Source organism: Esox lucius, chromosome 2 (genome assembly GCF_011004845.1).
Source record: "Esox lucius isolate fEsoLuc1 chromosome 2, fEsoLuc1.pri, whole genome shotgun sequence".
Lineage (NCBI taxonomy): Eukaryota > Metazoa > Chordata > Actinopteri > Esociformes > Esocidae > Esox > Esox lucius.
In genome coordinates, this window is record NC_047570.1 from 17,042,812 (window position 1) to 17,069,019 (window position 26,208).

The 26,208-nt window shown below is 39.6% G+C and overlaps 1 protein-coding gene across 2 annotated transcripts in view; it reads left to right on the forward strand.

The window, feature by feature from the left end:
• Nucleotides 1–4,246: 4,246 nt before the first annotated feature.
• Nucleotides 4,247–26,208, forward strand: part of myo1ea (myosin IEa) — a 52,240-nt gene continuing 30,278 nt past the window's right edge. For both annotated transcript variants that reach the window (XM_010880538.4, XM_010880545.4), the window contains exon 1: nucleotides 4,247–4,575. In XM_010880538.4, coding sequence (XP_010878840.1) covers nucleotides 4,573–4,575 — 3 coding nt within the window. In that variant the 5' untranslated portion in view covers nucleotides 4,247–4,572. The remainder of the gene's footprint in view (nucleotides 4,576–26,208) is intronic.

A 26,208-nucleotide genomic window follows, 5' to 3' on the forward strand; every position in this document is an offset into this window, starting at 1 on the left:
CCACCACCTGCAAAACCATTCCCTTTTTGGGCGTTGTCTTGTTGTTGCCTCTCCAGTGCACCTGTTGTTACTTTCATTTGCACCAAAACAGGTGACATTGCTTCACAATCGCTCATACTACCTAACTGGACAGATTGATATCCCTGAAGTTTTATTGACTTGGTGTTATACTGTAATGATAACATGTTCCCTTCATTTCTTTTGAGCAGTGTAGTTTTATAAAAAATAAAAACATTTCAAAATTTGAAATGTATCACATAATAATACATGTTATTTATAATGCATTTTGGGATTTTTTTTCTTACAGATGGTCAAATCTTTGCCATTTAGACTAAAACACTAGGACATGTTACCCCCTTTTATGGCACTTTAATGGCCACATCTGATTGGAAAAGCATTGATGGATATGTTGAAATCATCACAAACACAAATCACTAGACAACAAAGGTCAAACTTCATGAGCTGCTTGCTAGGTAAATTTTTTTTGGTAGATTAAAGCACAAGTGGATCACTTAATTGTGACTACATTCATAGCTTATAACTAAGCAATAAGGTGTTTTGGCAGAAGGCATATATACCTCAAACCTATGCTATTACAACCTGGTTTCTAACACAATGATAACTGGTATACAGTTTCGAATCCCACAGCTTTCAACTAATTATTATCAGGAATTTGGTCCATGCTACTCAAGGTCTGGCAAATTATGTCTTCTGTTGGAACCCAATTAAGCCTCACAACACATCCAGCCAAAGAAATGCATTACTTCAGTGGGGCTCCAAACAAAACATGAAACATTATTGCTTCCTCCACTTTCTGTCCTCCTCAGGAAGGCCAGAACCAGCAGTCCCCTGAAAACCCCTGACAGTCTCCCATTAAGTGAAGTTATCATTGTCCCACACATACCACATGTTCATGGCTCTTGGAAAACAACAACTTAAAGGTCTCAGAACTGTGGAACTGAATTTGAAGAGGCGTTTGTTGGACTTTCTTCACCACATTGCTGGTGTGTATGGTGAATTTGGCCTCCTGGGTCAAAATGCTGTTGAGTGCTTCCACCATTTTAATGTAGTTAATTGATAACTGTGTTAGGTTGATCCTTTCTGATTACCCTAGTCATGTTGAACATGTCATTAGGAATGATCAGCTAATCATGATGAAGAAGGCCTGTGTGTTCCTTGACTCCATAATTAAGCATAGAGATAGTTTCTATTATTTCTCTTGTTTCTATGTTTTGTCATGCTCTATATTTTTAGTCTTTCCACTTTAGTCCAGTTGATGACTATAAAAAATTGCTCCTCCTGTGTTTCCTGTAATCCAAGATCAGTTCCTTAGTTTTGCTGATACTGAGGGAGAAGCTGTTTTCCTGGCCTCTCTCTGCCAAAACTCGTACTTCCTCTGTCTCAACGCAACTATTCCAGAGCTGTATATATGTGTCAAATATTTGTTATTGCATATGACTGAGAGGTAATTCCAAATATTCTAAAGGTTAACAAGAAAACATATAATCATCTCCCATTTCCAGGGGAGGCTGTGTTTAGAGCATCTGACCAATGAACTAAAAACGTTGCTTGATTGAAACCCAGAGCAAAGCAGTTAATCATCATGGCATCTTCCTGCATTTTGCCAGTTTTGGAGTGGTTATGTTAAATGCAGAAGCCAAGCCTCGGTTGGACCTTGTGCAGAATGACAAATATCCCCTTTCCCTAGTTTCTAGTTTTCACTTCACCATTTCCCAATGTGTGCTTAGAGCTTTTGTCCTGCAGATGGCAATATTTGTCTTCAAACTTTTTTCTGTCATAGCAATTTCTCTGCAACGTATTATCAACAGAATTGTCATCTGTAACTCTCCAGCATGCACAAAACACACACACATTTGTTTTTCTATTATTTTGTGGACTGGAGAAAGGATTTCCTATTCTACCTATCCCCCAACCCTAAATCTTACCGTAATCCTCATCCTAACCCTAACATAAACCTTACCTAAACCCTAAAATAAACCTTACCTTAAACCTAACATTAACCTTACCTTAACCCTAACATAAACCTTACCTTAAACCTAACATAAACCTTACCTAAACCCTAACATAAACCTTACCTAAACCCTAACATAAACCTTACCTTAAACCTAACATAAACCTTACCTTAACCCTAACATAAACCTTACCTTAACCCTAACATAAACCTTACCTAAACCCTAACATAAACCTTACCTAAACCCTAACATAAACCTTACCTAAACCCTAACATAAACCTTACCTTAAACCTAACATAAACCTTATCTTAACCCTAACATAAACCTTACCTTAACCCTAACATAAACCTTACCTAAACCCTAACATAAACCTTACCTTAAACCTAACATAAACCTTACCTTAACCCTAACATAAACCTTACCTTAACCCTAACATAAACCTTACCTAAACCCTAACATAAACCTTACCTTAAACCTAACATAAACCTTACCTAAACCCTAACATAAACCTTACCTAAACCCTAACATAAACCTTACCTTAAACCTAACATAAACCTTACCTTAACCCTAACATAAACCTTACCTTAACCCTAACATAAACCTTACCTTAACCCTAACATAAACCTTACCTAAACCCTAACATAAACCTTACCTAAACCCTAACATAAACCTTACCTAAACCCTAACATAAACCTTACCTTAAACCTAACATAAACCTTACCTTAACCCTAACATAAACCTTACCTTAACCCTAACATAAACCTTACCTAAACCCTAACATAAACCTTACCTAAACCCTAACATAAACCTTACCTAAACCCTAACATAAACCTTACCTTAAACCTAACATAAACCTTACCTAAACCCTAACATAAACCTTACCTTAACCCTAACATGAACCTTACCTAAACCCTAACATAAACCTTACCTTAAACCTAACATAAACCTTACCTTAACCCTAACATAAACCTTACCTAAACCCTAACATAAACCTTACCTTAACCCTAACATGAACCTTACCTAAACCCTAACATAAACCTTACCTTAAACCTAACATAAACCTTACCTTAACCCTAACATAAACCTTACCTAAACCCTAACATAAACCTTACCTCAACCCTAACATAAACCTTACCTAAACCCTAACATAAACCTTACCTTAACCCTAACATGAACCTTACCTTAACCCTAACATGAACCTTACCTTAACCCTAACATAAACCTTACCTCAACCCTAACATAAACCTTACCTTAACCTCAATAATCTAACCTCTATGCCTTTACTTAACCTAACTAAACACACAAAACTTTAAATGGAACCCTTACTGGCTGAGCCTAAAATCCTTGTGGGGACTGTATTGTCAGATTTTACAGATATTTCTGGGGACGTCTGGTCGCCTTTCAGAAACACACACATTCTACAAGTGTGTTTTGACAGATGGGTTCAAACTGCAGCATAACACGTTGCATAATGTCATGGTTAGCCAGCCTGAAATCAACTGCCTGTCAGACATGTAACACTCAAAATGTTAGACTGATAGCACTCATCCTGCCCAGCTCGCTCCCTGCCTCGTTCTAGATCCAAACCTCACCCAGGACTCGACTTGGAGCATGTGAGATGGCATCATTTCCATGGTGTTTTAAAAGTGTGTAAAGTTGTAAAAAACAAATATGAATTCACACAAATACAATTTTGAAACTTGCTGGGAAATCGGATTGGGGTCAACAGTTTATGTTCAGGGATAGAACAAAGAAATATTTGTATGATGTAAATGAATCCCTTAGAAATGAACCGGGTTAGCTACTTCTATGTTTGAAAAGGTGAACAACGAGTGCTTTGCGTTCATCCCTCTTTTTTGTTTACACAGAACATCTTTCAGATGAGAATTACATTTCAAAAACATGATTTATTTTGAGAACCGATAAGCATTAGGTATTCCTATACATTTGATCTGTCCAAGGATAAATCCTTTCATAAAGTATATCATGTTTGTACGATATGATCCTTTTTCAGAATAAATTCCTATCTTATCTTTTCAAATATGTTTTATTGATGAGCAAAGTGTCATATACATTAGCAGACCTGTTAATCCACAGCGAATACGTTATCCAACGTAACAGTTACCCACAGCGAAGGCGTTCTCCAACGTACCCAAAATCATCTAGTGGGATTCCCTCTGGAGTGACGCGTCCAGGGCCGACTCCTATTGGCTGATAGCTGTGGACGAATTTTCCATTTATGGATTGTTTGGTCACTGGTCAGGCTGCTCAGTGAACTACCAGTCTCGAAGTTAAACTTCGCCGCTCAAACGTACAGCAGCACTCGGCGCCTGGGTACAGTTCCTCTGCCGACGCGTGTTTAGACTAAAGCTACAGGATGGACAGAGAAACCTGGTCCTGAGGAGAATCGGTGCGTTCCTGCTTGGAGTGCATCTGGGATTTTATTGTTTATTTGGATTTTGTTTTATTTGTTTTCATAGAAGTCGTCTAACAGCAAAAAACAAGATTTTATTGATTTTAGTAACAGACGAGTAGCAAGACAGCCCCTGTTCACAACGGAATACAAGGAAACATTGTATCAGTCTGGGAAAGGACAAGAATGGTAAGAGAGCGCATCTTTGTTATTCTGTAAAATCATGTCAAATGGCAATGAAGTAAAAGTATAACACAGAATCATAAAAGGGATGCCAACGTTTTCATACATTCTTAAATATGAATACATTCCAGTGGATTCGTGACAATGAATCTTACCACAAGTCATAATAAAACATTAAAGAAGTATCAAGATCAGCTCATTCCTCTTCAAAAGTATAAAGTGCCAACACATGGAACAGTCATTTTATAAAACGTCTTATGTTTTGATAAGCCTGATACGAATTGTGGAATCTGTAAATTGTTACCAGACCTTTTAGAGAAACGTTTAGGTAAAGGCTAATTCAACTTCAAGTTCATACCATCATGAGTCATAGCTTACTGAATGCCACTTCTGTCCAGCTTTAACTCACCAATCCAATCTAACCAGTTATGCAGAATGTTGACAACAATGCATCAACATTCATTTTTTATTTGAGGTGTAGCCTCAAATGGCTGCCAAATCTACCAAATGGCTATGATGAAAGTTCTCTTTCTCCCTCGCTCCCTCCCTCCCTCCCTCCCTCCCTCCCTCCCTCCCTCCCTCCCTCCCTGCTTCCATCCCTCCATTTTTAAGTAGTAAGATGAGTCTGATTCCATTCAAAAACAGAACAAAACAATGTTTTGGATCATTCTTTGTGAAATGTAATCCATAGAATTGTAATAGTCAGTATATTATGTTAAATAATAATTCATTATGTTTTATTTGGGTCAAAATAATACTTATAGAACATGTAGTAAAACCTCATATTTCATATATTTTTGCTTAAAGGGCGACTTGGTCCTGCCAGTGTTTCATAAATGTGAAATGTGTTGTAATAGAAAGGTGGCGTGCTGATACAGTTACTATAGCAACCGCCTACAGTCACCTGCAGTTACCACTTCCCAGGTACATGGACCTGTATGAGGCACTGCCCTACTTTGAATAAAACAGGTGTGTGATCCACATAGAGACCGGTTTCTCCTGATTACTAAATGTCATCCCTGCAGCTTAAGGGTACCTGGGAGACTTATGGAGAAGATCTTGGCCCTGTTGTCTGGGTTCCTCCTTTATGTTTTACCTTCGTTTCCAAGGTCATTGCCATTGGCCAGAAATCCCACTGTGCCATTGATCTGTTCATTGAATCCAACATGTCATTTTCAATAATACATTCTCCTAAAGCGAAGAGGTTTGGTCTAATCTATTTAATCTAATTTTGTTGATCAAGAAATCAGCAAGATTTGTTTCACATTTTGTATAATTAAGTCTGTTTGAATTTACCTAAATTCACTGAATGAATTTGCTTGACTAGCACATACTGCCATTTTCAACTCTCACCTTTAGCCACATCTGACCTATTGTATTTCTAGAACAGGTCAGCCCTGTTGTGGCGTCACACTGCTCTGCACCCAGTGTATGTAGCCTGTATATCTGGTTTACCACAAGGGATCACTGGTACAGAACAATTACATAATGCAGACTCAGCAGCACATCTGTAACTGAGCTCTGAACCCTGTCTAACAGTTGAGAGATGAAAATCTCCCTTAATGTTATATCACATCAATAAGGTCTAATGAAAGGAGTTCTAACAGAGCTATATTTTGTTAACTTCTATTGTCCTTCTGTTTGAGTACATCATAAAAGGATTAATGCAAAATGCTGTTCTTGAATTTAGGACAGAGAAACATGACATAACAATAGCGATTCATGCCTAATGACTGAACCACTACTTTTCTGAAGGTTCATATCGGTTTGAAAAACATTTATTTTTCCTTCTACTAAAATAAATTAACTCAGATATGAGGACAGATACAATGAACATGCTTTGCGCACAATATCTAGATGAGCCAGTCTTAGCTATTGATTTACACAGCACAATCTGACTCATTAACTGTTTTCCTTGGGATCTGGTCAAGTCGGAGACAATCTTATTAACACTACAGCCAGTGGACAGTCCCCTGACATGGGTGCTGAATAGTGAAAAAATTGAGAAATATGTACTGTATATAGCAACAAATTGTATTTGGTTTAATATTCATTACAGAATCAAATGGTTAAATTCAAAACAGTATGAAATTTGTGGACTACTGTATATAAGTATCTACTGTATGTCCTTTCAATGAACCAGGTAGAATATATTTAAAACATCTTGTATGTTAACATTTTGCACTACTGGAAAGATGGGAAATAAAGGGTTTAATTATTGGTGCAGTTTTGCCTCAAAAGCAGCAGCTTATTTTTGTACAAGATCATAGTACATCATTTGGATGTGTCAGACCCTGGGGCATCAAAACAACATTTCTGTATCATCCTATCTTACTCTCGTTAGTCGGATGACGTCAGTGAGAATGAATGTAATGTCCCGATCCAAAACACACGTAGCGCTTTCTTTTGAAAGACTTTTGGGGGTTACATTGAGGAAGATCCAGTATGTGGAGAGAAGCAGTCTGTCACTATGACTGTCTGGGGCACCAGACAGTAGCATCGCTCATACGCCCCACTTCATGCCAGATGCTGAATACTAGGTCAGTATGACAGCATATGTTTTGCATTAGTTTCTGCTACTGGGAGGTGCATGCTTAGACACCTCCCCCATCTCAAGGCCTGCGCTTCTCCACCCTGCGTGGCTGAAAGGATTTTAGCTGGATTTCTTTATCTTCTCTAGAACAGTGAAAACATCTCTGCTGTAGGACTGATTAACTAATTGATACCAATTGATACCAAAATTAAACATTTTGGTATCAATTCCACGCGTCTTTGTCATTGTTACAAAGCTCCATCTTCATGTTTGTGTTTTTCCATAGGCCGTCACACTACGTTCATGACTCACTGACTTCCACAGCAGATTGCCCAATCAGATTGAACCATTGCTGTGCAATGGTGAATTTGAATGTATACACAAATGTTAAATGCAAGTCTCGTCCATACCAGTCTGACTGTGTTCTCAGAGAAGCTCCTTTGGTTGACAGTCAATCAATCTTTGTTATCCCTTGTGGTTTGTTTTTATACAGCTTGAATTAGCATTGCTTTAATGTTGCTTTTTTATTTTTTATTTAACACTTTCCTTAATTCTATGGAGTTTCTTATGACTTTTCTGCATTTAAACAGAAGTCTGATGTGATGTCACATCCTGCCATGTATTAATAAAATGCTTCTCGTTAGAGGAAACCTTTTATTGGTGACCACTCATGATGCAACGGACACAGCGAGGTTGCAGATCATGGTGGCAGTATGCTCTCTCAACCCACCGCCATTGTTCATCTGACACCACCTGCTAACTGCAGCCTTTGAAGCCTTCATAATGTAGGCTTTCCCATCAATTCAGTGGGTTTAGAACCAGCAGAAATACATTACACTCTCCTTTAGATCCAACCGTGTGTCTATATTTCGCCTCACATTTTGTGTAGTGAACTCACCATAACACGATGTTAGATGTCTCGGCATTGTTCGGTCAATTGAGTGATGACACTGTGTCAACACTGGTCTCCGTAACACATCCCTTAGGAACATGAGCCAGTGGTGGACGTTGGTGTCAGGGGTTGGTTTTCACTCTCTGTAAAGTGATTGTGCCTGTGCATTTCAGCCAGCTCACAGTCAGCCCCTCTCTGCTCTCCTGGCTCACCCTGGTTTCCTTCTTCTAGCCCCAGATATAGCACTCCATTTGTGAATCTCATAACACTACCAATATAACTGTGAGGTCACCCGTCTGCTTTATCCTACTGGGGCTGCAGCCTGTCCTGCCAAGAAATGTCCCCCACTACCCCAGAAAAGGGATGGGGAACATGTGGCCAGTGTGTTGATTCAAATTTGCGCCAGATTATCTTTTTTCTACTCTTTCACAGACAGCATCCACCTGTTTTCATCTGGGCATCAGTTATTTTTATGGAGGCATAGTAAATGGAAACTCAAGTTTTTTACTACTAGTAGTGGTAGTGTAGTAATACGTTTTTCAAAATTGTCACAATATCTTCTATCTGCCTGTGGCTATTTGCTGTCTTGTCTCTGGATCTGTGTTGACATGTTTGCACCCATTCATATAGACTATCATGTTCTGAATTCCATGGGTACTGATCCAGATCTGCCAGGATGCACAAAATCATTAGTTGAATATACTATTATTATTATTATTATTGTTAAACCTGCAATTTAAGATTCAGTCTGCAATTACTGTCCGCTGGATGTGAAGGTAGAGCTGTTGAGCCAAAAAGGTTCCCCCATGCATTGTTTTCTACAAAGAAAACAATGGTCCAGTTTTTAAAAAGATCCACATTCTGCTTTCTCACACATTAAATAGGTGGATAGGTCTGTTCAGTTTATTTTAAGACCTAAAAAATAAATACAGTTTTAAAGCTTCTATTTGCATCCTTGAGTATTCTCACCCTTTTGGGTTCATTCATACTAACAATAGTTGTTAACATTAACATTTACTCAACATGTAAATACACCTTTCCATTTACTTTTGTATATTGTCAAAGCAATCTGTTGGTTTGGGCAGCAAGGCTAAATAGTTGGCTAGTTTATAAGTTTAGTTTATCTGTTTAGTTATTTTATCATTTGAAGTTTGATTTCTATAGAACAGAAAGTTACTAGAATTACATTTTACTAAATCAATAATAACAATATTGAAATTCACTGCAGTTTTAATAATTGTTTTCACTCTGGTACCAAGCTAAAGCTAACACGAGCTATCCAAATATTCAATGCACACAACCTCAAGTGTTTGTTATCAATTGTCAATCAGGAAAAGTAGCATTTTAGATAACAATGTAGCTGAGCCAGTTAGTCAAACCTTATATAAAACCAAGTGGAGTTGAGTTTAGGGTGCGGAGGAGATAAGAGTTCTGGGGTGGATAAAAGCCTACACTGCAGCAGAACCTCTGCCCTGGAGGCGGGCTCAGACTGCTAGACCACCCTAGGACACACAACCATGTCCTAATCTTTTTTACCAGTACATTGTTGGTCACTGGGCCCTACATCTCAAGTTAATTCATCCTGCATCACTTCTCAATGGAGGTCTAATATCTCATTATGGCTTCCCTGTAGTCATAAACTAGAGCACCATTGTGCCATATGGTTTTTCAAGGTATTGTGCCAGTAATTACCATAATCCGTATAGCTCTCTGGCTTATACAGTTTCCAATATCTATGTGAAATTTCAATCACTGTAAAAGAAAATGCCTTTTATACAGGATTAATTAAAAGGAGTTATTTAGCCAGTAGCCATTATCCAAAATATATATTATTAATGTCAGATAATAAGGAGATCAATCAAGCCTTCTTCTACATTCTTTTTATGGCGTTAGAGAGGACTACTAAACACCCTCCTGTAACCTATAGGCCAGGGATACTCAACTCTTACCCTACAAGGTTCAGAGCCTGCTGGTTTTTCCATTCTACCTCATAATTAATTACACTCACCTGCTGTACCAGGCCTGTCAGGCCTAAATATGTCCAAAGGACTGCAGTGAAATGTCAAAAGTTGCTTATTGACACAGTAAAGGGTATTGTGGTTAATTATAATTTAGTTTTTTCACTGGATTATAATATATAGTTTTTTCACTGGATTCCTTGTGTATTTTCAGTACATTCAGTCATGAAAGATACAAGTTAAACTAGATGTTGCCCACAAACACAGATGCCCTTCTCTGTATCCTAACCAGCTTCACAATCTTGCAGTTTTTATTTATGTTCCCACAGTATTATATATAACATTATTTACGTTAAACACCTCCGGTTTCATACAATAGTGACAACAAGAACCCCAGGGCATCAGATTGGCAATAGCTTGGCACAACTTTAACAAATCCAACTTCCCTGTGTTGGAGCCTTTGTTTGGATTACTCCTCAAGACAGGCCTGTTTACTGCAGTGACTCTCCACTGCCCAGACAACAGAGAGGAAGGAGAGGTGGTGTTCTGGTCAGCCTTAGCAGACAATCAGATCGCCCACTGCAACCTAGCATTCTTCTTTCCATCATCCGATCTCCTCCTATGGAAAAATCTTTAGAAAGTAAGGATTAGGATCTTCTACCTGAAGGATACTGTTAAGCGTTGTAATATTATCTGCTTTACAGAACCCTTGCTATCCTCCTCTGTCCTTCTCTGTCAATCGTGTGGATAGGAGAGACATTCTGGTAAAAGCCAGGGGATGGACTTTAATTCGTGGTTAACTCAGTGTGATCACGGAAACATTCAGAAACAAAACCGAAATGTCCAGTACCCAAACATGCCAAGGTCACAGAGCTAAATGACTGGACAAGTTGCATAGCGTCCCAACAGGGCCACGGAGGTAGGATGCTGTTAATCAACTACAGCTTCAACGCCACAGTGCCCTCAAAGCCTGTCCAAATGCTGCAAGACCTTGGGCTGGATCCAGCCATGCAAATGGATCCTAGACTTTCTTACATGCCTTCCTGACAGGTGGGGAACACCACCACCTCCTTCCTCACCCCCAACATGGGGCCCCTCATGGTGTGTGGTCAGCCCCTTCTACACTCCCTTGTTCACCCATGATTGTGCAACCATATATGACTCCCAAGGTAGGTTGTCTTTCCAACTAGGATGAGGCAGCTTCAGGCACGTGGTTAGATCCGGTACGGAGTGGTGTCAGGTTACTGACCTCAGCCTCAGTGTAGAATAGAGCTGCTAGGGGACTTCAGGAGAGCCTAAGGCAGAAGATTCTGAATGTCCTAATGATCGTACACATGTACCACTGTGAACAAACCCTCAGTCTGCATTGCTGCCTGTCATTGTATGGCTGTTCAAAGTAGGGAGGACGGCCCAATGGTCCACTGGAGGGACACTACCAGCCTGCACTCCAGAAAATGCACTTCACATCCTTTTTTTTAGGACTTATACTAGAGTTTCTTTATTCATGCGTGTGTGTGCTGTGTGAGACACCTATTCAACATTGGCTGTTTTGCAGCAATGACTGAGTTTTAGCTTTTTCCCTTATCTTTTTTTTTTAGACCTGGTCTAGTAATATTTAAAGATACAAAGTAAGTGACAAAACCAGGTATTAAAGTAAGTGTTTTATAGTAGTTTTCTTTGGGCAAGTGTGGTGGAAACACTCTAGTAGACGGCAGCATCAAAGTGCCAAGTGCCTGACAGCAGCAGAGTCAGTTCTGCTGAACCCTTGTTATGGCGAAGAGAGGTAGGGGGATATTTTTATACATTACGTTTTTTGACGTTCATTTCTCTTATCTTTCTTGCTCACCGAACAGTTAATTAGAATACAGTTAAAATCACAACATTCACCCCTGCTGCTCTTGACATCATAATTGGTGGCTTCTAATACAAAACTACACATTTTATAACTGGCTTTTAAAGGAAGCGTTTTTATACATGATATGATAGCGGATTAGTAGATGACGATAAGAGCTGTTCTTCCCTTCTCTCAACAAATCTTTATCTGTCAGCTACAACAGCAAGAGAAGTTCTGCTGTTCACACCTGCACTCCATGGTCACTAAAACAGGGAAATACTGCCTGTGCACTCTGAGCCTGACCGCTGATGTTGCTAAATGGCCTCCAGTGATGATATATTGGTACCGTTACATGAATGGGATTTGTTTCATAATCTGATATTATAATTGTATGCATGTTCTATTAACATAGTCTGATATTATAATTGTATGCATGTTCTATTAACATAGTCTGATATTATAATTGTATGCATGTTCTATTAACATAGTCTGATATTATAATTGTATGCATGTTCTATTAACATCATCTGCAAGGGCCTTTGATGATCTTCACAATACATTTCAAATACTTTTGGATGAATTGGATGTGATGTGGCAAAGATTTTAATACAGTTCTCTGGGCTTGTAAGGGATTTGTACAAGAGATGCAAAAATGCTAGCATTTAGAAACAATACCAGGAAAACTAAACCAAAGCATGTATTTCTGTCATACTTTGTCTATAGATTGCTTACCAAATAAAGACACCAATGTACCATTTTGTAATTTTGGTGAACAATCTGTTTAAATTAAATAACTTTAAAATGTAGTTCAGTAGACTTGAATTGAACCTGTATCGCTTCTCCAATCGTTGAATCTAGACATTCAAAAAGGCCTATAAACTGTATTTTCTAAGTGCTACACATTTTTCTAAGGGCAGCTTTAGTGTACCCTATATTCTTTTAGTGCGAAGTAATTGGTGGCATTGTAAAGTAGCTTCCCCGGTGATGTAGATTATCTGTGCCAGAACTCTCACAAGCAGGCCAAGTTCTCAGGCCATTCTCAGGTGTGGGAGACTTTCTGGTGAGAGCTAGTTGCTGGTGACTTCCTGTATGTTTAACGTCAGCTCAGATGGGAGTTGTGCTGCTCTTGGTTGCCGGCCAGCACCCATTTCCCGGAGCGGCTGGGAGTAACCAACTTAGTTGCTCTCCTGTGCCTGTTTTTTATGTTATCATCCACATTATGGACACACAGTCCACAACCTCTCTGAGGCTACCCTCCTGTACAAGGCATGCTAGATATTGCAAATTAATGTATGGTAAGTGATCACAAAAACCTTTAATTCAGGACAGAAATAGATGACAGAAAGAGAGGTTGAGCTCTTGCTACATTAAGAAAAATGTGCTTAGTAAAAGTATTATAGTTCTGTGAGTTCCATAATGGGAACCCTTTTACTGCTAGTTAGAACCCTTTCTTGAGTTCCACCAAGAACCCTTTATTTATGGTTGTTTATAAAACGTTCTTGTCTATTCCAGCGTTGTGGACCTGGATGCAAAATCTCAATTTAGTTGTCGTACAGAATGGACAAAAAAGTAAATGAATATTTAACTTTTGATGTGTGTGTATATAGTGCCAGCGGGTGTAGTGACATGCTGAAGAAGTTAAGTTAATTAGAAGTGCTATGGATGTTACATCCATGGACAAGCTTTTTGGAGAGGCTGGATATATTAGAAAAACAGATGTTATTTCTATTGGAAACCAATCTGAGTTAGAATGTCAGATTCTTAATGTATAATCACCTGCAACTTGTAATTATAATGGTTGGGTAGGGAATAGTATATAATGAATAATAGGGAACAGTATATAATGAATAGTAGGGAACAGTATATAATGAATAGTAGGGAACAGTGTATTTTGAATAGTAGGGAACAGTATATAATGAATAGTAGGGAACAGTATATAATGAATAGTAGGGAACAGTATATAATGAATAGTAGGGAACAGTATATAATGAATAGTAGGGAACAGTATATAATGAATTGTATGGAACAGTATATAATGAATAGTAGGGAACAGTATATAATGAATAGTAGGGAACAGTATATAATGAATAGTAGGGAACAGTATATAATGAATAGTAGGGAACAGTATATAATGAATAGTAGGGAACAGTATATAATGAATAGTAGGGAACAGTATATAATGAATAGTAGGGAACAGTATATAATGAATAGTAGGGAACAGTATATAATGAATAGTAGGGAACAGTGTATAATGAATAGTAGGGAATAGTATATAATGAATAGTAGGGAATAGTATATAATGAATAGTAGGGAACAGTATATAATGAATAGTAGGGAACAGTATATAATGAATAGTAGGGAATAGTATATAATGAATAGTAGGGAATAGTATATAATGAATAGTAGGGAACAGTATATAATGAATAGTAGGGAACAGTATATAATGAATAGTAGGGAACAGTATATAATGAATAGTAGGGAACAGTATATAATGAATTGTAGGGAATAGTATATAATGAATACTAGGGAACAGTATATAATGAATAGTAGGGAACAGTATATAATGAATAGTAGGGAACAGTATATAATGAATAGTAGGGAATAGTGTATGACTCTCAATTATATAAATTGGAACAACCATCTCAGTAACAGGTGGAAAATGTCCAATTACAGAAAGGGCTCTAACAGATTGGTTTAGTTTCAAACATGTATTTTATGTAACTCTTTGTAGCATAAACTCTTTCAACCTTAAATGCAAAAACACATAAACAATTCTGAAAAACCCTGCAATAGAGCATGCTGAGGAAAATGCTGAATGACTACATGTAGCGCAGTTTTTGCCTTCAAAGAACAATCAGAATCCTTCTGTCCATTAAGTTACTCACTGTGCTAAAGGGTTTTGGTGGAACGCACTGCCTGACGAATAACTTTTGTCCAAAAACGGTTCTTCAAATAAAACGTTTTGGAGCCTTTTCTGAAAGTGTAGTGTTTAATCAAGTTCCCACATGTCTGGCTTTGATTAACTCCTCAGTTATGCCTCTTTTGTGGGCTGCTAATATCTCTTAAAAGCAGTTGTATATCTGTACAAATCTATAAAACTTTGTTTAGGCAGTGCAGTTTTATGGCAGGCTGTAATTTATGCACTGTAGTAGTCGACTTACTGTACAGTTGGCATCTTGTTCTCTGTATATGCACAGCAGCAGGGCTCAAAAACAAATATTGACTTACATCCAAGTTGCTTTTTGTTAGTTTGCCTTTGTTTGACAGCTTATCATGCAACTGATGATATTGACAAAGGCAGAGTCTTTTGTGTTGTCATACTGACTGATACATTAGGTCTCTGCATTTTCCCTGTTGAACTGATCACTTACTCAGGTCTCCTGAAACGACGGTTTCATGACTGGTTAACAAGCAATAGAGTTGTGTTAGAGCCAGAGGAACATTTGCCATACATACAATGTATAAACTGGGCCATTGTCTATTTATACCATGAACAAGCACAAGGCCAGCTTTTAGCAACCCCCCCTGCCAGCCACACCCCTTTATTTTCACGTTTCTTTCTGGTGTCCCATGCCACTACTACCACCACCAATCTGTCACTGTTAACGATACAGCTCACACTCTCCACGGCAGATATATAAATGCAGGCGCTGAAAGCACTCGGTGTGTCTTAAAGAACAGCCATTCACCTCTCTTTGCTTCTGGCACACCATTAAACAGGATGTGTGATCTTCACAGACCTATCCCTCAATGACTGGATGCCCTCTAGGATCATGCAGTGTTATTCCACGTGCAGTGTTATTCCACGTGCAGTGTTATTCCACATGCAGTGTTATTCCACGGCATTATTGGAACCAGGAACCAGACAATTTTGGTACACATTGTAAAAACAACTCTGGCAGCCTCTGGGTGTGTTCTCCAATGAGTGGCCCTCCCTCTTCTCATTCTCCTATATATGTGTGGTCAGGTCTAGGCCTGGGAGGTCCTTTTTCAAATATCTCTTTTAATGGGCCAATTAGACCAGGCCATGACCCATGACTGCTGCTAGGTTAAAGCCTTGGGGAATTCAGAGGAGGTTGGCCATTAATGGCAATTGACACTTGGTCGTTTTTTGTGCAAAGGGACCCATGAGCACCAACATGTAAAGTTAGGAGCACATCTAATTTGGTGTTGAATGTAAGCTATACATTTTCAACCCTTTTCCATCTTATAAAATGCATGTTATAATAATCAAAGCACTAAAATTAATTGTCTTCTGTCAAACCCATTTAAGATATTTTCATATTTATTAACCCCTCAACAAAGTACAGGTAGATCTGCCATTTAGTGTCTGTACTGATATTCATCTTGGGGAGTAATTGTGTTGTGTGGGTCCCCTGTTCTGGGACACTGCAGTATAAGTGCTGCTCACTTTCTCCACTACCTCGATTAAACACCACTATTTTTATCAAATTACTCTGCTATGCTCACTGACACCACCTAGTTTGTGAAACATGAGTAAGACCATGAATATATATTTCTGTATAGTGCAAATCAGGGACCCATGATCAAATAATTTTTACCTTTAAACTCTGTGCCCATAATCCAATTTATTTACATTATATTATACCACAAAATAGGCGTGTCAAGATGTGTCATCAAATAGCTTATACGCTATTTTATCTGCATCCATTGGTTAATTTATTTACATTTTGGGTAAAAAATAATTTCCTAAAACCTGTGGGCGACAGAGGAGCAGGGGGTGTCAGACACTGAGGATGGAGCTGAGGAGGAGCAGGGGGTGTCAGACACTGAGGAAGGAGCTGAGGAGGAGCAGGGGGTGTCAGACACTGAGGATGGAGCTGAGGAGGAGCAGGGGGTGTCAGACACTGAGGAAGGAGCTGAGGAGGATCAGGGGGTGTCAGACACTGAGGATGGAGTTGAGGAGGAGCAGGGGGTGTCAGACACTGAGGATGGAGTTGAGGAGGAGCATGGGGTGTCAAACACTGAGGATGGAGTTGAGGAGGAGCAAGGGGGGTCAGACACTTAGGATGGAGCTGAGGAGGAGCAGGGGTTGTCAGACACTGAGGATGGGTCTGAGGAAGAGCAGGGGTTGTCAGACACTGAGGATGGAGCTGAGGAGGAGCAGGGGTTGTCAGACACTGAGGATGGAGCTGAGGAGGAGCAGGGGGTGTCAGACACTGAGGATGGAGCTGAGGAGGAGCAGGGGTTGTCAGACAGTGAGGATGGAGCTGAGGAGGAGCAGGGGGTGTCAGACACTGAGGATGGAGTTGAGGAGGAGCAAGGGGGGTCAGACACTTAGGATGGAGCTGAGGAGGAGCAGGGGTTGTCAGACACTGAGGATGGGTCTGAGGAGGAGCAGGGGTTGTCAGACACTGAGGATGGAGCTGAGGAGGAGCAGGGGTTGTCAGACACTGAGGATGGATCTGAGGAGGAGCAGGAGGTGTCAGACACTGAGAATGGAGCTGAGGAGGAGCAGGGGTTGTCAGACAGTGAGGATGGAGCTGAGGAGGAGCAGGGGTTGTCAGACACTGAGGATGGAGTTGAGGAGGAACAGGGGTTGTCAGACAGTGAGGATGGAGTTGAGGAGGAGGGCTGTCGTCAACAATTTCTATAGTTGTATTCTTAATGTCTAACTTTAAGATACCCTTTGAATGTTGATGGATTGTGAAAAGAAGCTGGGCTCTTGACCACCAAGTAATTTCACAGCTGAGAACCCATTTTGGGCCATTCAATCATAAAGGGTTTTCTACAACACAAGTTGTAATTTATTCTATGTAAAAAAAATTCTAAGTGAAATGTTGTAACTTGTTTTTTTGACTTCCTGTTCTGACTCCTAGAATGCTGTCCACAATCTTTTTTTTAGGCATGTCATCTCAGATGTGTTTTGTGGTACAAACACGACAAATACAGAATGGCAATATGTCATTACTTTTATGTATCCCTGCCGGTTTGCACAGCTGGCATGTTCTTATCAGCCATATTTACAGGCGATGGACACTTCGGTCTAGGTAGAGAGTGAATGTGTTGCTACAGCAGAGTTAACCATTGCCATGGGAACCAATTAGAAGATCTAGCACAGGGAATTCTGGGTGCCTTGTGCATAATCCATAATGTATGGAAAGTTGAGATAAACAGAAAGGTGTTCTTTGACTGAGAGAGCAAATTGCCATACACAAAAACAGAGAAAGCGAGGACTTGACTTTGCAAAAAGTTTATGTATATCTTCTAGGCACTGGGCATTTGCATATGTCTACTTCCTATTGGAAGACTGCTTGCTGGGAGCTGTGTGACTGAAACCTGAGTCTGCTCTGGACAAATACAAAAAAGAGCCTGCTTCAAATGGTTTGTTTACATTCAATCAGAAGGTAAATAGTGTGGGTGTCTTTAAAAATAGGACCCACTGTGACATATAGCTTTTATTACATTCCACCCTATACTATAATCTAATATTACATTGAACTACTATTTTTTTCTGTGTCCAGAAGTGAATCTCAACATAAACATTGCAATATCTGTATCTGCTTCAGTTGGAATTAGAAACTGTTGATGTGTTCATAGGAAATGCGCGTTTCCATGGTACAGTACGTATGAAATAGGGGAAGTGCTGCTGAATTTAGGGCGGAATTTCCAAGTAGTTGTCCGACATTTTGAAATCGCTCCTATCTCAGCTTACACCTCTCCCTTTCTTACTGTGTGTTGTTCCTGGGGAAGACACAGGCAGCCAGCTACCACCCTGTCCACCAAGCTGCTGCTCCCTCCAGCTCACGTTACCCGTAGCTACTCTAGAATAGGGTTAATTTGTACGATTATGTAACCAAATCTTACAGAACTAGGACCTCCCTTTACATTTTTCTTAAGCAGAAGTCTATTAAATGTGTACGTCAGCCATTGTCTGGACAACCAGTGCAAAGAAGGTCAATGGGTCCAGAATAAAGCTGGTTTTTAATGCATCATTGATGTTGGTGTCTGTACTAAGCAGGTGACTTCAGGCTCAGCTGAAAAGCCAAGGGACACAAATAATGGAATTGTGTCATACAATCCACGTCATATTTTTGACTCCATTCTATTGACAACTGTATTCTTTTTATATGATAATAGTGTTTTGCTTGCTTGTCTTATCCAGCTTGCTGCTGTTAACTGTCTTACCCAGCTTGCTTCTGTTAATTGTCTTAACCAGCTTGCTGCTGTTAACTGTCTTACCCAGCTTGCTGCTGTTAACTGTCTTACCCAGCTTGCTGCTGTTAACTGTCTTACCCAGCTTGCTTCTGTTAACTGTCTTACACAGCTTTATGCAGACGACACTATCCTGTGCACAACTGGTCTACCCCAACGTGTTTGTCCCCTAAACTTCCTCACCCTGTGATAGTCAGTCAGAAAATGTTGGCATTAACAAATAACTTGGTATGGCTGGACTTGTCACTCTCATTCAATACCCATATCGCCCACCTTGGTTTCTCGTTCTGCACTAAGGCATCCTTCATTCACACTGCCAAGTACAACCTGGTCAAAATGACCGTCCTGCCAATCCTGGACTATGATGACATAGTTTACTGGTGTGCCACTATAAAGTTTCTCACCATTTGGAAGGTCAGAGGATATAATGAAGATAAGGTCTGGACAAGAGACAGTATTAGGAGCTCAACATGGCTTTATTCCAAGACAGACGTCCTCCTTCTCAGTTAGATCACATGACACAGATCACTTTATAGACACGTCCGATATAAGCAATAAATGACCAGCATCAACTCATCACTGTGACTTGACATTCTGGTCACCTGGGTCTTGCTAAATACTCTACAGGACACCAGACTTATTACAACCAATTTCTGTCCTGGTCTTCTGCAATTGTATCTCTTTGGCCAGGTCGTCATTGAAAACATTACAGTTGATTCTTAACGCACTCACCTGGTTAAATTACAGTGAAACAAATTCACCAGCAATATGTTCACGCTTATGACGTTTGTTAGCGTGTGTTGTTTCTACTGGCATAGCTGGACTTAATGGGGATGGGTGTCAGGCCAGCCTAAGAGACCTAGACAGAGTGAGAAATGTTTTGACTTATTGAGCCGAGACAACTGTCAGTCCAAGTCTGGTAGTGTTCTTTGGCTTGGCATGGAGGGCTTCTATACAGGCAGGGTGCTGGCCAGTCGTTTGGCTGTGTCCCAGGGTGTTGTTGCCAGTCAGACAGTAGGCCCCGCCTTAGTTAGTAAGTTTCCAGCTGCATCGTCTCAGACTGAGAGGAGGGTACTGAGGTTTACACTGTGACCCTAATGAATATCCCACCCCATGACTCCAACAGCCTCATCCTGCCTGTTATTCCTTCTCTGCTCCTTCAAGATGCCTCCATAGTGAGCGAATCATCTTCTGGGGTTCTTCTCCCACTCTCGTGGTGATTCATTTTTTCTCTTCTTGATTTTGTGGAAGTTTTACTCTCTGTCAGCACTCTGTTACTGGCCCTGCTATGGATTATTATTTTTTTTTTTAAATGCCTAGTCAGCAGTTATTCAAACAAATGATAGAGTGCAGGTGGATGTTCTGCTTAGCGTGACCTTGATGTAGTTGTGTTTAGTTTAAATATCAGTTTGTTTTTGGACCAAATCAGAAACAGGAAGTGTTGTTTAAGATAAATAATTACAATTAATTGTTGAAGGGAGAGGGCCTTGTTGTTACTGTAGAGAGGAGTGCTGCTTTAGTCAAAGGTCCAAGCTGATATATGACTGTGTGACCTGACTTCAAGCCGGGGTCATGGAGACCGGACCTTCAAACTGACATCAGGTCTTCCAGGCCAGATGTATTGAGTGTGGTGGGGAGGATTACAGAGTATTCTCTTGCGTAGGAATGGGGAGGGAGGGAGCATAATGGCATTTCTTACTCAAAAACCGAGTTTATCTGCAACTGACTGAAGATTTTCACATGAAATCTGATATGAAATCCTGATCCTTTTATATATATATAGTCCAATGGAACTGCTACCTGTTAACTCTTGTATACACTTATCCAACACTGGGCAAGACTTGCATGTTTATTATTAAAACATTTGGAATCAAATTAAAAAGTATAAACAGTATACAAATGTAAAATACATGTTAGTTTAATTTACAAACAACAAGGACCTACAAAAAGACATTACACAGAGCTAACCTCTTGCAAGAGCAATATACTTTTGTAGCCTGTTCCTGACCACATTCCTAGCAATTCCTATCAAGAGCATTTTAGTACAGTTTTAGCTATGGGTCTTCCCATGTGGTCCCAGTTTGTACACCCTAACTCGGCTTTTCAAACTACAGCAGGGTTTGGTTTCTTGTAGACAATGTACTCTCTCCTAGGTCTCCATCAGGAGCAAGACAACGTACACTCCTCTCCTAGGTCTCCATCAGAAGCAAGACAACGTACACTCCTCTCCTATGTCTCCATCAGGAGCAAGACAACACCGATTCCTCATCTATGTCTCCATCAGGAGCAAGACAACGTACACTCCTCTCCTATGTCTCCATCAGGAGCAAGACAACACCGATTCCTCTCCTATGTCTCCATCAGGAGCAAGACAACACAGATTCCTCTCCTATGTCTCCATCAGGAGCAAGACAACACAGATTCCTCTCCTATGTCTCCATCAGGAGCAAGACAACACAGATTCCTCCCCAATGTCTCCATCAGGAGCAAGAAGCTGGGACCCATCTCTCAACTACAATTAACGCTGAAAATCATCACTGTTTTAACCAAGCCTGTCTTAATATGTTGATAATGGTCTCTGCTGTTTCATAGTAAAACCACAAGGGAGAGAGGCTTCATATCAGCCTTTATTGTTTTATGATATGATATTAAAAGGGTTTTAACTTTTATAGCTCCCAGAATATGAAAGTCATTTGAAGCTCATATTCATGTTTTCAATTAATCAAAAAGCATAGTTATTTTTATTAATATCATTTTGCTCTTCATGAATCTCAACATTTCTCCTTGGGTTGGAATGGAGGCAAGAATTCATTCAGTTGTACAGTAGAGAGTACTGTAGCCCCCAGAATGTCTTCTTAACACATGGTGAGCTTTCTGTCAAATCATGGGGTGGAAAAGTAGAACAGAGTAAACGAGGGGAATGGGGGAAAAGGGCCGTCTGTGATACTGAATCAAACTCAGCCATTTCCTTTCCCCTGAGCTCAGCTCTGCTAGGCACTCTCCATATATGGTAATGGTATTTGCATGAAGGAAAGCCTGGCCTTATGGATCTGGGGCTGGTACAGAAATTCCTCAAATGCTGTTGGATTAACTTTCGGGAAAATGACTCAACTAGGAGAACTAAGGAAGCTGTAGTCATTTTATATGGAAAGTGAGACCTGAAGTAAAGTAATGAATCAGGTTAATCATAATGTAATAATCCCTTAAGACAGAGGTCCCAATCATACTTTCTAGGATCAGTGGTGTTTGGACATCTGTAAAACACATACTGTTTATCTGACAGGAACAGTACAGAAGCTAAGGTCATTAGTTATGACTGATGCTCTGCTGTATGCCAGGGGAGCTGTGTGTAGAAGGTGGTTGTTAAGATGTGATCAGTTAAGTCCGTGCTTCTCCATGTTGACTGTGTTATTGGTAGCTGCTGGTCAAATCTGTACCCTGGAACTGTATGCATTCAGACCTCCTGCACAGACTGACTCATCAGCTTTTCCAGCAACCTGGGGAATCACTTACCAGAGTGGACAGCATTCAACATTAAGCTAAATCTCAGTCAACAAGTAGGCCAGATCTCAAAGTACCTAAATGTTCTCCTCTAGCCCCCATGGAAATTACTCTTAACCTAAATGTTCTCCTCTAGCCCCCATGGAAAGTACTCTTAACCTAAATGTTCTCCTCTAGCCCCCATGGAAAGTACTCTAAACCTAAATGTTCTCCTGTAGCCCCCATGGAAAGTACTCTAAACCTAAATGTTCTCCTCTAGCCCCCATGGAAAGTAATCTTAATCTAAATGTTCCCCTCTAGCCCCCATGGAAAGTACTCTTAACCTAAATGTTCTCCTCTAGCCCCCATGGAAAGTACTCTTAACCTAAACGTTCTCCTCTAGCCCCCATGGAAAGTACTCTTAACCTAAATGTTCTCCTCTAGCCCCCATGGAAAGTACTCTTAACCTAAACGTTCTCCTCTAGCCCCCATGGAAAGTACTCTTAACCTAAATGTTCTCCTCTAGCCCCCATGGAAAGTACTCTTAACCTAAATGTTCTCCTCTAGCCCCCATGGAAAGTACTCTTAACCTAAACGTTCTCCTGTAGCCCCCATGGAAAGTACTCTTAACTTTTGGCTCCTGTTTCTCCGGCTTACCACCGCTGCCTCTTCAAATAGAACATTATCATTCCCCAAAAAGCAGCAACAAGATAATAGCACTTTAAATATTTGCTCTGATAATATTAGATTTTTTGTGTGGTGCATTGCTTATTTTTCGTTCTGTATGAAATGCCTTGCTTGGGTTCGGGCATCTGTTATGTGGATAATGGTTGTGGGTTCCGAACTATGACGTCTGTAGTAGATTTCTAATATATTGCAGATTATAAACTTGCCACTGCATTAGAGCACGATAATGAGATAAATAATACAGGTATTTTAATTACTTTGGTAATATTTTTACAAGAATGTGTTGAATAAAACACCATTTTAAATTAGATAAAGCACTATCGATTATTAAAGCACTATCGATTAAAATGTATTGTAATGTTTAGATATTACAACATAGCACTACTATAATCAAATGAAACAAGCATAACGAAGGCACATCCTTTTTAGCAAGCAATAGCTTGCATCTAGCCTGTTTTGAGACTTTGCCCATAGCTTGTTATTGACAGTGCAGTAAATGTCCTCATTGTTCATCCACCTGGGAAAACCATCAGACATAGCAATAACAAGCCTGAAGAAGAGTCACAGGAATGGAGGCGGCATTCATGAGGATATGAGTCCTGTTTACCTCAGTTGTTTGAGCATGTATATTGTTGTACCCCACAGACATTTTTGATGATGGTTCTAAAAATCCATTGTAGACAATACAATTTAAGTGCAGTCACTTTTTCACAATACTTTCTCAATGATTAATCTAGAAATAATACCTGTTTTAAATTGCTGTACATATTTAAGTAATTTTCTTTCTCAATGTAATTACAGCACCCTGAATTCACTGCTGTCTCACCTCTGAAGTGTACAATCCCATGGTACTTATTGTAAGACGGGGGTTGTTTACGCCTGTGTCCTGGCTAAATTCCCCAACTGGGCCTTTTCCTATCATGACATCCTAATCACCCCTCTCATTTCTAATTGGCATAAACAGTATTAATCTCCACCTTAGAACTGATGTGAGTGAGGTTTCTGGCTTAGAAAACATCAACATTTGAGAAAACTTAACCATTTGGTTAAATGGTTTTGAAACAACTGCCTTTTTGATGTGCTGAGTTTTGTACCACTAGTTGTGAACATGTTGCCACATATTTAATATAATAGCAGCAATGTGAATACAAAAAGCTGTACTGTGTTGCATGTTTTACAAACCTGTACTGCGTTGCATGTATTGTAAAACTGTACTGTGTTACATATTATAAACCTGTCTTGTGTTATGTTTTGTAAACCTGTACTGTGTCATGTATTATAAACCTGTACTGTGTTGCATGTGTTATAAACCTGTCTTGGCTTATGTATTATAAACCTGTACTGTGTTATGTACTGTAAACCTGTACTGTGTTGCATGTATTGTAAACCTGTACTGTGTCATGTATTATTAACCTGTACAGTGTTGCATGTGTTATAAACCTGTACTGGCTTATGTATTATAAACCTGTACTGTGTTATGTATTGTAAACCTGTACAGTGTTGCATGTATTATAAACCTGTGCTTTGTTATGTATTGTAAACTTGTACTGTGTTGCATGTATTATAAACCTGTACTGTGTTGCATGTATTGTAAACCTGTACTGTGTTGAATGTATAAACCTGTACTGTGTTATATATTATAAACATGGACTGTGTTGCATGTATTATAAACCTGTAATGTGTTATGTATTATAAACCTGTACTGTGTTATGTGTTATAAACCTGTACTGTGTTATGTATTATAAACCTGTACTGTGTTGCATGTATTATAAACCTATACTGTGTTGCATGTATTATATATGAATATTTAGAGCTGACTACAATATGGCATTGATCAACTGGAGTCCTTCCCTTCAAATGTTGTTGATAGCTGCCTGGAAGCCTGGATGGATTCTCCCTCACTTGGCTGTTATACTGTCAAGGATTCTGTGAACCATTGACTTGGGTCATGTTTTATCAAGAGCATGTGGTAAAACCATACTGTTACTGTCCCCAAGTTCTGCTCTGTGTGTGTGTGTGCACACATATGTGCGCGTGTATGTGAGGTGTTTATGAGCTCCTGGGGTATGACATGTAATGCACCCTGCTTAGCTTGCCAATGAGGAGACGGCAACCCTTTCTTCTGTTTAAATCATGTGAATCATGATAATGTGGATCATGTATAAAATAAATAAATCAACGTTTTTTCCTCCTGATGAAACATGAAATAGGCTGAGAAGCTATTAACATTCTTTGCTATGTTCGATGCTAGAACTGTGGAGAAAACATGTGTTAAGAGAATAAAGCAACCCCTGAGAACACTAAGTAATTGGAGCTGTCTTCTTTTGACTTTGTACAAGTACATTATCGTAAGATACCATGGCTTTCCATTGGCCAATATCATGTTTTTTGTGCTTTGATTTCTTATAATTTCACCATGGCTTTGTGTTCTTTTGGTAGATAAAGTACATTTTAAATGAGGGCAACTGTGTCTTTTGGTATTCAACCACACCTTCAAAAAGTGATAGTCACATGCCACTGTTTGGGCTGTTGTTGCCTATGGAATTTGAAATATGGAAGGCTTGTCGCCATCTAATCTATGTACAAGCAATCTCTAATCTGAACTGCTTCAAAGGTTTAGAATAAAAAAAGAATTCCAGAACCAGGGAAAAAACCTGTAGTTCAGCAATTTTAAGCCTTCAGCCCTTACTCCAGGTGAATTTCTATTAAAAAAAAGAAGAGAATAAACTATTTGAAATGTTCACTCAGTGGAACCCAGAGGCAAACAAAGGGGTAACAGGGATTGAGATGTGCCCCAGTGTTGAGTAATGTTCCCTGTCCATTCTGGCTTTGATTGGTTCTCCGTCCAGGAATAAGAGATTCAGTCCTCTGAGCACATTGTGATCCTCTCCCACAGTAGCCAGACGACATTGACTCATAGCACATGATGAATGACCTAAGTCTTCTGGAGACTGGCCCTCAGCAAAAACAAAACGGGAACAGAGAAAGGAGAAGAAGGGCAAGAGAGAGGAATAAGAAGAGGGAGGGAGAGAGAGGAGTGAGGTGACGGGACATATCATACAACAGTCGGGACACAACA